At 34.9% G+C, this 14094-nt stretch overlaps 1 protein-coding gene across 1 annotated transcript; it reads left to right on the forward strand.

Annotated features, from left to right (window-relative positions):
• Window positions 1-3988: 3988 nt before the first annotated feature.
• On the forward strand, window positions 3989-5334 carry LOC113080779 (uncharacterized; the record flags this gene model as incomplete). Its single annotated transcript, XM_026252837.1, has 2 exons — window positions 3989-4340; window positions 4589-5334. Coding segments are annotated over 2 exons (699 nt in total), but the record flags the coding sequence as incomplete, so codon positions are not given.
• Between the last annotated feature and the right edge of the window lie 8760 nt (window positions 5335-14094).

The following is a 14094-nucleotide window of genomic DNA, read 5'->3' on the forward strand; positions in this document are numbered from 1 at the left end:
GTTACAATATAATTGCTTTTAGTTAATTTCTCATTTATGTCAGACACTGATATTAATCTTTCATCATTAACATTTTACTTTAACAATTCAAATGTATCAGAACTAAACATATTTAAAGAGAAAAAACATTTTACTTAATTCACAAGATCCAGGCTTTAAAGCTCCTTTGACAAATGATCATTTATTTAAATTATTTTAAAATACTCTACCAGTAATGTTTTTGAACAGGAAGATTTTTTATGTTTTTGAAATAATTTTCTTCTGCTCCCCAAGCCATTCAAAGTTTTGATATTTAAAGTTTCTGAGAGTTTATGAACATTAATGTGATAATAAAAACAAGGTCAAACATTATAACATTATCCCAGGTAAAAAAACAAATTTATATAAAATTATAATAAAAAGAGCTATTGTCTTATTTTTGTTTGTGTTAATATCAATATTTTTCTCTGCCACAGTCAGATACAGATGAATCTGCTGGAGCGCCACCAGCTGGATAAAGTCTTATTTCACTAAGAGCTCCTCAGCCACATATTAGATTTTATAAAGTAGAAATTCTTAAAAAGCTGATATGCATCTGTATTTCATATATATACATATATATTCTTTAACCTGTTTAGGTACATTGTTAAATAAACATGCTTTTAATATATTCTTTAAATATATTCTTCAGGCCTCTTTCCTGACCTTAAAAAAACATCGCATCATATGCATTTGTACCATCATTCATCTACTGTAGCTTTCACTTGAGCAGCCAGAAAGAGAAATATAACCATCGAGAATAGAGATCTATACAGGATTACATCCACTGCTTATGACATAAAACAATCACTTCATATTGCTTCTGGATTCTTCATTTCATTACATGTATTCATGAAACTAACAATGTTTGCAACCTATATCACATATGATCATGTGTAATACTATTTTGGTTAAATAGGACACCCCTAGTATAAACATATATATATATATATGCTGAAAACTATGGAAGGCATTTTCTGCCAAATTTAAATAAATAAATGAAATGATTAAAATGAAAATGAAAACCAGATTAACGATTTCATTACAGAAAACTGGTGACCCAGATCCACATTTAGGTTCACACGATTCCTTAAAAAAAAGGAGTGGAAAAACTGTCACTACAATTTATAAACTCATTTACTGTAGGGATGCACTGATACCACTTTTTCCAGAACAAGTCTGATACCGATACTCCCATTTTGATACTCGCCGATACCAAAAACAAATGCCTGTATTTTCACTGCATTTCTAATTTCTACATATATTAGAAGATAATTGCAAAGGTGGCCGTTTTACCTAAACTTGTGTGAATTCATCCGTACAAGTGCAAAACGTGAAAGACAATTAAATTCATTATTTGCTCGCTGTCTGAGATGCTGGTTTGCGGGGCACACGCTTTGGATGTTTGCATTCATGGAACTTCTTGACTTGCACACACGTCCTGTAATAATGTAGGGCATCACAACCACTGATCTATATAGATCAGTGATCACAACCCATTTTAAATAAATCAGGTAACAGTTCATGTTTTGCTTACATACGATTTAGTTTAAATCCAAATAACACGTGCTGAGTGAACAATGAGCAATCAAGAGCATTCAACAGAAGTGCCCTCTCTCTCTCAGTTAACGGTGATAAGCTACATGTCTTGTTTGACTTTCTTTGCCATTTATTTCTGACTGAACTACAAACTTTCAAATGACGTCTGGTTAAATAGATGCGCTAGACCAGCTCGCGAGTCTTGTCCCGCTGCACGTTTTTCTCTTATAAGTTCGCGCACCAAAGCAATGTGTTACTATATTTCATTTAATATTCCACTAGTAAGATACATTTACTTCATAGACAGCCTTCTTTTTTTATCCCCATCCTCTGTTGTCAGTGTTTCTTTTTCTGGACATCGAAGCATTTTTACGAGTACAAATACTGGTATTGGTATCGGTGCATCCCTAATTTACTGCATGCTTGTGGTCTTTAAGGTTACGTACCATGTCAAGGTCTTTCTGGAGAGGCCTTATATACAACTTATGTCTCCACCATCCCCCCCCCCCCCCCCCAGGCATCCCTTATTTTTCTGTATTGAAGGTGGCAACCCTGAACAAATATTCAGTAAATGCACAAAAAAGTATGCCTAGGCTAAATATTGCTATGACAGTGGCATTATAAAATGCTTGACATGACTCAAATTATATGAAGGCTACATTAGCCTAGCTAAAGTGAACGATAATGCTAACTAACGTTACCAACCTCCCTTCAAAACTCTCATGGCAGTTAAGGAGATCATGATTGCACTGATAAGTCTACCGTGCAAAAACGCAACACAGGTTTTTATTTTATTTTTTTATTAATGATCTTCAGTCTTCACGGACCTTCGCGGGGTTTACCCAGACGGTTACACGAGCTCCACCTACTGTCTACGGCTCCACCAATCAGATGCAACACTGTGGGATTGTTCAGGATTGTGGGTAATGAAGTACTTAGCCAAGACATCACAAATAAAAAGCATTTATATCAAAACAAGGTTAGTTCCCCATGATCCTTTTGCATTTATATGAGCATATATATCGCTTAGTACAGCCGTAGCTGGTTTTAATTCTACCATGTATGGTTACATTTTTATGGCTTATACCCCAAATGTCAATGCAGAAATTGCATTGAATTTTCACTTGCGGCACCAGCTGTGGACGGGCTGTGATGCTCTATTATACCATCGACTGTGAGTGACGTCACTTCCCAATGCAAACACGCCCAATAAAATGGCCCCACCCCTTTCACTTGATTGACAGGTTTCTGTGTAGAAGTTGGAAATTCAATTGCTCTGTTGCAAAGCTACTTGCGTCACTACAGTCACTCTCCATTTTACAGACTCTGACAGCAGCTGTCAATCAATCCGTCACTGTGGGTCTCAGGTTCACGAAAGACCACAAATTGCCTTTTTTCTCTACCTCAGTCAGTCAACTAAGCTGCACTGGAATGGACAACAACAGAAATATATATATATTTTTAAATAAAAGAGAAAATGTAGATCAAAATCAACAATAGCGTATACAACATTGTAAATAGAAAAGTTCAACAATTTTGAATGATGACTTACCAAAGCTTTGTCTAAAATATGTAATAGTAAAAGTTTACATAAAAAAAAAGAAATAAAAAATATTTAAAGGTGATATGATGTGATTTCAAGTTTTTCTTTCACTTTGTAGAGTTACAAGCTCTTGGTGAATAAAGAAGATCTGTAAAGTTGCAAAGTCTCAAATCCAAAGAGATATTCTTTATAAAAGTTAAAATCACCAGATTTTCAGCACGATTAAAAATGTGATTTTGATTGCATGATAGTTTGATTAACAAAAAGTTAATAACTTCTTACATTAATTACACTTTAGACAGACATTGTCTGTTTTTGCTCCTTGAATAAAAACAGAACCACAGTAAATACTACTCTACATAAACTACATGAACAACTGTTTTCATGAAACGGGAAGGTTTAGGAAATAAGATTTGTGCTTCATTTTTGCTTTAATAATAGAAAAAGTTTAAATATTAGTTCACCTTCTCTTTCTCTCGTTCTGTAGGTCAAACGGTGTCGTTTGGAGAAGTCATATTGAGTCGGTGAAGGGAGGAGCTGCTGGAGGAGTTTCTTCACTAAACTACTTCACTTCAGACCGACAGCTTCACTGGCTTTATGAACAATTCAAGGTTTACTATCACAGTTCTGTCGTGAAGCTGCCGTGCAAACTGCTGAAGAAAATGATCATTTACATTTATTTGTTTTCATGGAGTCTGGCTGGTGAGTATCTGCATGACTTCAGTTTTTTTTATATTAAAAGTTGGCCACAAATATAATTGTTATTTTTTATTCCATTGTTTATTTTGACTTAAATATTAACAAGTTTTTATCAGACTAAACTTACTTAAATACTTCTATAAAGAATGAAGACAATAGTTTCACAATTACAAAAACGTTTAGAAATGATTTTACTCAGTAATTCTGCGTGTTTTTTCATCAGGTGTGTTTGGTGTTTATGAAGTGAAGTCCGTGACGGAGGGAGAATCAGTGCGTCTAAACCCTGATCTTACTGAAATACAGAGAGACGAGGAGATGATGTGGAAATTTAACAACATTGTGATAGCTAAAATCTACGGGAAGGACAATACGATCAGGGTTTATAATGATAGTGCTGAGGGGAGATTCAGAGACAGACTGAAGCTGGATCAGACTGGATCTCTGATCATCACAAACACCAGAATCACAGACTCTGGAGAATATAAAGTCACCAGCAAAAGATCAGGGATCCCACTCAACATCTTCAGTCTCAGTGTCTACGGTGAGCAGAGAATTATTTATACACATCTTTTGACAATAATGTTTCAGAATTATTAAGAATATCATCAAATAATAGACAATCCTGTGTTGACAGATTCATATTCATGTCTATTTGATGATATAATACTTTTATAGTTTTTTTTCTCATACCTTTGTTCTCAACTTTATTTGCATTTGAAATATCAAATGACTGACAATTATCACATAATTGTATTTTACTGAGCTGCATTTATCCTCTCATGTTTTCAGTTCATCTGCCTGTTCCTGTCATCACCAGAGACTCTTCTCAAAATTCATCATCATCCTCATCATCCTCCTCCTCCTCATCCTCATGTTCATTGTTGTGTTCAGTGGTGAATGTGAGTGATGTGACTCTCTCCTGGTACAAAGGAAACAGTTTATTGTCCAGCATCAGTGTGTCTGATCTCAGCAGAAGTCTTTCTTTACATCTGGAGTGTCTGGATGATTTCTACAGCTGTGTGGTGAACAATCCCATCCGAAACCAGACCACACATCTCTGCACTGAACTCTGTCAGACATGTTCAGGTATGTCTGTGATAATATTCAGTGTTTATGAACACATTCACTCACAATAACAACACTCTCCTTCACATCCTCCAGACTCTGTATCTCTGATAGTGTTGATCTGTGTTGTTGCTGCTGCTGGTTTCCTGTTGATTGTAACTGCAGTCGGGATCTTCTTCATCTGCAGGAAACACAGAAAAACAGACCAAGAAGGCAAGCATTGTCTACTTTTACCTCCTGCATGTGTGTATAATAATATAAAACAATACTAGATAATAGATATCAGTTCATTGAGAATTTTGTTTCTGTTATATTTTCTTACAGTTCAGACCCATGACAGTGAGATCACTTACGCTGAATATACTGCACTTTCTTCACATAGTAATGTACATTTAACAGTAAAACAAATGTTTGAGCTTTAGGATGAAGTAAAGTTGATTAAATCTTGATGCATGTTTGTATTTTTCAGTTGTTGTTTGTTGTTGATGAAGAGTTGTCACGGATACAACAAGAATTTCCAAAAGAACAATAAACTAAATTAAACTCCTTAGTTACAATATAATTGCTTTTAGTTAATTTCTCATTTATGTCAGACACTGATATTTATCTTTCATCATTAACATTTTACTTTAACAATTCAAATGTATCAGAACTAAACATATTTAAAGAGAAAAAACATTTTACTTAATTCACAAGATCCAGGCTTTATCCAGATCATTTATTTAAATTATTTTAAAATACTCTGCCAGTAATGTTTTTGAACAGGAAGATTTTTTATGTTTTTGAAATAATTTTCTTCTGCTCCCCAAGCCATTCAAAGTTTTGATATTTAAAGTTTCTGAGAGTTTATGAACATTAATGTGATAATAAAAACAAGGTCAAACATTATAACATTATCCCAGGTAAAAAAAAAAAAAAAAAGATATACAATTATAATAAAAAGAGCTATTGTCTTATTTTGTTTGTGTTAATATCAATATTTTTCTCTGCCACAGTCAGACACAGATGAATCTGCTGGAGCGCCACCAGCTGGATAAAGTCTTATTTCACTATCAGCTCCTCAGCCACATATTAGATTTTATAATGTAGAAATTCTTAAAAAGCTGATATGCATCTGTATTTCATAAATATACATATATATTCTTTAGCCTGTTTAGGTACATTGTTAAATAAACATGCTTTTAATATATTCTTTAAATATATTCTTCAGGCTTCTTTCCTGACCTTAAAAACAAAACATCGCATCATATGCATTTGTACCATCATTCATCTACTGTAGCTTTCACTTGAGCAGCCAGAAAGAGAAATATAACCATCGAGAATAGAGATCTATACAGGATTACATCCACTGCTTATGATATAAAACAATCACTTCATATTGCTTCTAGATTCTTCATTTCATTACATGTATTCATGAAACTAACAATGTTTGCAACCTATATCACATATGATCATGTGTAATACTATTTTGGTTAAATAGGACACCCCTAGAATAAACATATATATATATATATATATATATATATATATATATATATATATATATATATATATATATACACAGCAAAATCCCCAGTGTTAATTTAACACTCTGAGTGTGGATTATATAAACACTGAAGCAGTGTTAAAAGTAACACTGAAGCAGAGTTGAAGTTAATGAGATAATTAAGAAGTTAATTGAGTTATGATTGAGCATTATTGAAGACACCTGATGTTAACAAGCAGAATCACCAAACGAGAAAATCTCAATTTGTGTGTCACCATTATAGTGGTCAGTGTTTGATTTAGTTGGGATCTTGGCTTGTGACTTTTTAAATTAAAAGTTTTTGTGTCAAGCCAAGAGCAAAAATCACTGGGTGTTGATGATTATGTTTTAATGTAATTGTTGCTTGACCTTAATCACTGAACTCTTTTACAGTCTCTTCTCTTCTTATGGTCATTATTGATTGTAACAGCTTTGATTACACAATGAAAGAGTCTGTATTTTCTATACATTTTGTAGGCATCTCTTGTGATTCTGGGATTCAGATTTATTTTTTTATTAAAGAGTTTTAATTTTAGGCACACACAGATAACAAGAATCAGTGTATGAATCTCAAAAACGGTGACAAACAGCATATCCAGATAAACAGATCTACTCTGAACATCACAAAACTAGATACTAAAAATTCACATAAAAACAGCAAAAATAAAATATAGTTAGAATAAAAAGTTAAAAAGACAGATCAGCTCATAATTTATTCATGCCGCAATGCATGATGGGAGCCATGGATGAGTTTTTATTGGCTACAACATGCTTTTTTGATGGTCACCGTTGTTGTGATGCTCACGCTGATTCTTGATGTCTGTGTGTCTAAACTAAAGAACTCTTTCTTTATGTAGAAATAAGTTTTAAAATCATGTCATATTATGGCAAAAAATGCTGGATCACTTTTTTATCCATCTTATTTATGTACACAGTAAAGAAACCTGAACTCAGGCATTCAGGTCAATCCATGACAATTAGTCCAAACCACAATCAATACCATAAGATTGCCTTTGCTGTGGTCTGTCTGTATGATATAATTCAGTCACCACAGCCACACAAAATCTAAAGTTAATAACTGAAGGGTCAAGATCCCAACTAAAGCAAACACTGACCACTATAATGGTGACACACAAATTGTGATTTTTCTCGTTTGTGATTCTGCTTGTTAACATCAGGTGTCTTCAATAATGCTCAATCATAACTCAATTAACTTCTTAATTATCTCATTAACTTCAACTCTGCTTCAGTGTTACTTTTAACACTGCTTTAGTGTTTATATGAGTCCACACTGAGAGTGTTAAATTAACACTGGGGATTTTGGTGTGTATATATATATATATATATATATATATATATATATATATATATATATATATGCTGAAAACTATGGAAGGCATTTTCTGCCAAATTTAAATAAATAAATGAAATGATTAAAATGAAAATGAAAACCAGATTAACGATTTCATTACAGAAAACTGGTGACCCAGATCCACATTTAGGTTCACACGATTCCTTAAGAAAAAGGAGTGGAAAAACTGTCACTACAATTTATAAACTCATTTACTGTAGGGATGCACTGATACCACTTTTTCCAGAACAAGTCTGATACTGATACTCCCATTTTGATACTCGCCGATACCAAAAACAAATGCCTGTATTTTCACTGCATTTCTAATTTCTACATATATTAGAAGATAATTGCAAAGGCGGCCGTTTTACATAAACTTGTGTGAATTCATCCGTACAAGTGCAAAACGTGAAAGACAATTAAATTCATTATTTGCTCGCTGTCTGAGATGCTGGTTTGCGGGGCACACGCTTTGGATGTTTGCATTCATGGAACTTCTTGACTTGCACACACGTCCTGTAATAATGTAGGGCATCACAACCACTGATCTATATAGATCAGTGATCACAACCCATTTTAAATAAATCAGGTAACAGTTCATGTTTTGCTTACATATGATTTAGTTTAAATCCAAATAACATGTGCTGAGTGAACAATGAGCAATCAAGAGCATTCAACAGAAGTGCCCTCTCTCTCTCAGTTAACGGTGATAAGCTACATGTCTTGTTTGACTTTCTTTGCCATTTATTTCTGACTGAACTACAAACTTTCAAATGACGTCTGGTTAAATAGATGTGCTAGACCAGCTTGCGCGTCTTGTCCCGCTGCACATTTTTCTCTTATAAGTTCGCGCACCAAAGCAATGTGTTACTATATTTCATTTAATATCCCACTAGTAAGATACATTTACTTCATAGACAGCCTTCTTTTTTTATCCCCATCCTCTGTTGTCAGTGTTTCTTTTTCTGGACATCGAAGCATTTTTACGAGTACAAATACTGGTATTGGTATCGGTGCATCCCTGATTTACTGCATGCTTGTGGTCTTTAAGGTTACGTACCATGTCAAGGTCTTTCTGGAGAGGCCTTATATACACAATTGCTGCATGTATTCCAATGGTGTCTTGAAGATAATGTGGTGTATACCCTTCTGATGGACAGGGGATGACTTGCAAAGTTTTTGTCCTCGTGGCCCCATATGGTCTGAGCAATTCAAACCCCCCACCATCTTTCAGTTTTGGAAACTCCAAAAGCAATGTGGATTTGAATTCTTCAGATGTGCAGTGCTTATCTGAAACAGAAATGAAATGGTCAATTAAACACAAATCACGAGAAAATGAATCCAACTTTTTTTCCAGAGAGCACCCGATAATAAAAATGACACCCACGTTATCTGACATATTAAGACGAAAAAAGAAAAATTATTTCAGGGAACTCAAAGTACTAAAATTGTTCCAAACAAAATGGAGGAAAAACTTGTACCTGGGAAAACTATCTTTTTTTCTCCCAACCCTGAACATTCAAGATCCATCTTTTCCCACTGGTGTGGTACTTTGCAGTCATGTCGTCCACTCAAACAGAAAAATTTGTGAGTGTAAGTCTTGGTGCATGGCTTTTTTAAAGTATGTCGTCTGCGCATAACAGAGGACAAAGAACTGCTCTGAGGGTATGGTGAAAAAAGTCTTGACACCTCGCCTGTAGAGACATGAAAATAATGTTATATATACCTCCATTCCACATATAACCCCAGTTTTAAAATTAGCGAGGTCTGGATTGTTAAACGTTTCACCATAATTACACCTAGAAAGCAACCCAAACATGTACATATAAAGTTATTATTATAATGAATGCAGTATGTTGCCAGTAAGAATCTATCTGCCCGCTGTTTACGTGTCTTTTTGTTATTTTAAGTTTGTGTACAAAAAGAATCACAATGCTGATTTTCATTTTCAGTAAAATCTTCTGGATGAGATCGAGAATGCGAGTGTACCTGCATTTAGAGTAGGCTTTTACTTCAGGTCAGTCCTATGTTCATAATAAAAAATCAGTTTGAAAGTCCGGTGTGATATCTTGTACTTATAACAGGTAAGGGGTTGTCCGTGGCTATAGTCATGTCAGTTGCGTCTTTATTCTCTGTGATCAGGAGTTTGAGTCCTTTCAAAAGTCTTCTCTACTGACTGACTCACTCATTAAGACAGTCTTTGTCTCCATCTAATGGAGAAATAATGTAACTTCTGTCGCTTTATGGCCAGGGACTATTTTTTTTTTCCAGCGGAAAGAATTAGCTTTTAGTGATTTTTACTTCATGAAGGTTGCATAGATACATATTCGTCGGGTTTAATATTTGTATTGCGTGGTAAACGTTTTATAAAAGCAATAAGGTACTCGAGGCAAGTGCTGTATCTGAATAAGTCAGGGCTGAAGGGGGTTGTTAGGCAAGACGCGAATATGAAACATTGGCGGAGGTCCTCGGTTAAAGCTAGCGGGCATTAATGTCAGTTGTAGAAATTGTGTTACTAAGACTTTTGTACACCCAAATAGTTGAATTTACAAAACAACCTAATACATGATTGAACCTAATCGATAATGGTCTAGTCTAACATCATAACTAAGATGGCCTACAGGATACTTACTCTGAACAGTTTCTCTGGCAACTGAAGATGCCCGCGACTCAGGCCGAGGAACTGCAGTGGGCCGAGGGTTTGACGCATGCTGGTCAGGCTGGTTGTTTCTTCCACGTTCTAATGCCGCGGCAGCTTCCCGCAAAAGCTCACTGACAGATTTCGCCATGTCTCGATTACAATATATCCACAGTTTAATTTTGTTTCACACTTTGATTTTACCAGCATTCAACTCGTGCACACGAGACTTCGACGACGACTGTCTCTGGCGCGGTTACTTGAATAAGCCACGCCCACTCATTAACATAGAATTTGCATGCAGGTTGTCTTTGAAAATGAAAACGAAAATGAAAACTGTGAAATAAAAGAGGAGTTAAAATGAAAAGTAAAATTTACATTTAAATTTGAATTGTGTCACCATTATTGCGTGAGCGTTAATAAAGAGCTTTGTAAAAACTGTATTTGTAGTTTATTTTTCACGTTTGACTTTTCATTTTAATATTGGCAGTCTTGCCTCAAGACTGTTTTGAAAATCAAATGTGAAATCACCAATTGCATTTTATATTTCAATTTGACAGGGATGTCACTGTGAAAATGAAATCATTTAATTTAATTCTCAATTTTGTCACATATTTTGCGTACAGTTATCTGTAATGAAATCGTTAATCTGGTTTTAATTTTCATTTGAATCATTTAATTTATTTATTTAAATTTGGCAGAAATTTCTCATTTTGTCATTTGGGGATTAAAAAACGGTTTATGGCTTCAATATTTCATTCGCACTTGTGGGCGGAGCTGAAACGCTCCTTTCATCTGATTGGTCGAATCGCTCCGCCTTCAGCTCAGGTCTCTACATTCTTTCAAGCAGAATAAGAGTCTTATAGGAGTAATGTCTGAAATGCCGCTCACTGTTAATTAACATAATATTTGAGTCAGATGTTGCTGCGCACATAATTCGTGCTGCTGTGGCTTGCAAGTCACCCCTTTAAATTATTTCTAGGTTATAGTATTGTATGAATATTGTCCCGCTGATAAATACAGTGCAAATAGTTTTGTCTCCATGGATAAAAGTGAAGTGGAAATAAAAATCAATAATAGACTGAACAGTTCCATGATAATATGTCTGTAACATTTACCTCTCTCGTCTTTTAAGTCAAAAGGCACTAGACATTAATAATTAATTGTGGAAATTAATATAGTTAAATTTATGAAATAAATTAGTAATATTAGTTTTATTACATTCTATTCTAAATTGAATGATGTTTCTCTTTTAGTCTTTTTTGTTGGCCTTGAGAAAGCCGACATATATTTGAACATTATTATAATTTATTATGAGTGTAATTGACAACGACTAAAATTTTAATGTTTCTCCAAATTCAGCTCAGATCTTCAGACTCGTCTGACTCGTTGCTGTAACTGGTCAGACTTTTTCCTTCTCAAAAAATCCTAGTGACTTTCATTACCAAAAAGATCCTGATTCTTCTGAGTTTATGCGTCTGAACGTGTGAGAGAGACGGAGGGAGAAAACCAGAGAAGAAACTCACCAGTGCATTTGAAATATTGTTTTTAATACTAAACAATAGCATTCAGATCTGCTTTATATAACAATCAAATCAGGTTGATGTCTCACATTTGTTTAAAAGTACAGAACAGTACAGAGATAACGAGAGCTTGTTCAGGATCAGGATCATCTGTTTTGACTGAAGAGAGAAATGAATCCTGATAACTTTGGGTGACCTTATGAGCCATTTTCCCAGGACGCATCCTTGCCAGGATTACTATATTGCCTAAAACATCCAAAGTAGCTTGACCAATAATACGCTGGTATGGTACATAATAAACCAATCGTATTGTGTTGGAAGGTGAGATCAACAGAGAACGATCAAAGCAATGCAAATACACGTAGTACATGTTAGCTGTTTGTTCATTTATTCAGCTTGAAGCGTCGCTGCTCACCGATCACTGTATGACACCAGAATACAAGAGAGTGATTTTAATGCATAAGGAGCTCTGCTCTGCTCTCTAAAGCATAAGTTATCAAAGCACATTTTCACAAATAGACGTCGGGTTTACCTCCTGAAGTGTTACATTTGATGGCTTCAGTCACGGAAAATGAAAAATAACACTATAGTGAAAATATTTAAAATATTTAATATGTAATATTCACAGATGAAAGTTTGGTATTTATGAAGTTATGAGCATTTCTTAGAACGAATTCAAGCAGGATACATGTCAAGCCTGTGCCTGAGTCTGTGCTTATATTTTCTCTAAACTACATGGGATTAAACCATATTTTAGATTTGATACATTTAAAAGGTGTGCAGTATTATTTATATTATATGAATTATGTGTTATATTATTCAAAAGAAATTGTGGTTTACTTTGCATCGGATCATTTAAAGGGGTAGCCTTATTTTTTAATCCTAAACTTGGTGAACAGCTTTGGAGAATTTGATGATTGTCCATTCAAAGAGCTGCACTTGATGACCGAGAGATGTTTCAGACGGCTGCCGAGTGAAATGACTTTGTTTCAGATCAGTCCCCAGAAACTACACTCAACTCAGGGTCATGTTAAGCTATTTCTCATTCATTTACACAACAACAGTGTTTTGAGTACCTGAAAGCATCAACTTTTAAAAACTGGTTTCATATTGCAAGTGTTTGAAAATTATACTGATGTCATCTCTGTGTAAACGACACTAATGTGAATTTGTTCAAATGGTGACATCACGCACATGTGTTGGCCTATTATGTGTTCAGTCTTTAGAAAGTTGTGGCTTAATGGTTAGAGTCAGACTCCTAACAAAAGGGTTGTGGGTTTGAGTCTCGTACCAGCAGGGACTGTGGGGGGGTGAATGTACAGCAACTGAACCCCCAACTGCTCCCAAGGTGCCACAGCCAAAAAATGGCTACCCACTGCTCTAGTTGTGTGTGTGCACTGTGGATGGGTTAAATGCAGAGCACTAATTCAGAGAATGGGTCACCATAAAATTTTCAGTTTTTAGTTGATAGTTTTTTGTGCAAACTGCATCAGTCAACAGACTCACCACAAGAAAACTTTTCAGCAAAACAACCACAGATGAGTTCAGTACAACAATCTGAAACTTTTTTCCCCTAAAAATTTCAGTTTTCATATAAACAAAACATCTTTTTTTGTGCAAAAATAAAAGAGTGATCAATTGAGACAAGATGAGAAAGGGGGAAACAAACACTTGGAGACACTTTAACAGTAAACGGCTGTGGTTTAATGTGCTTCTGCTAAAATAAATGCTGAGAAGCAGTCCTTCAAGAAACTGAAGTGCTCAGGAGAACTAAGTATAAAAAAACAAAGCTGTAGTTACTTCTGCTTTTGCATGCAAACAAATGTTAGAAAGATGAAGTGTGGAAAACAGAGCAGAAACTGACCAGTGCATTTGATAGTTTGCTTTTAATACTGAACAATGATTTAGTTTTTACTTTTTTTAATCTTCAGATTGAGTCATTTTAACTCCGTGGTTCTTATCCTGGTCCTGGGACCCCTGCTCTGTCTCCATTATTTGATTCACCTGAGTCAGATCATCAGATCATTATGAGAGAGCTCCATGAACTGAACTGAGTCAGATGAGAGAGACAGAGAACACATGTCTCCTAAACAGCCTGCTTTGATTAGTGCTAAGAACTTCATTTGGACAACTTTAAAAGGTGATTTTCTCAATATTTAGATTTTTTGCACCCTCATATTCTAGATTTTCAGA

This window comes from Carassius auratus, unplaced genomic scaffold (assembly GCF_003368295.1).
Source record: "Carassius auratus strain Wakin unplaced genomic scaffold, ASM336829v1 scaf_tig00031992, whole genome shotgun sequence".
Lineage (NCBI taxonomy): Eukaryota > Metazoa > Chordata > Actinopteri > Cypriniformes > Cyprinidae > Carassius > Carassius auratus.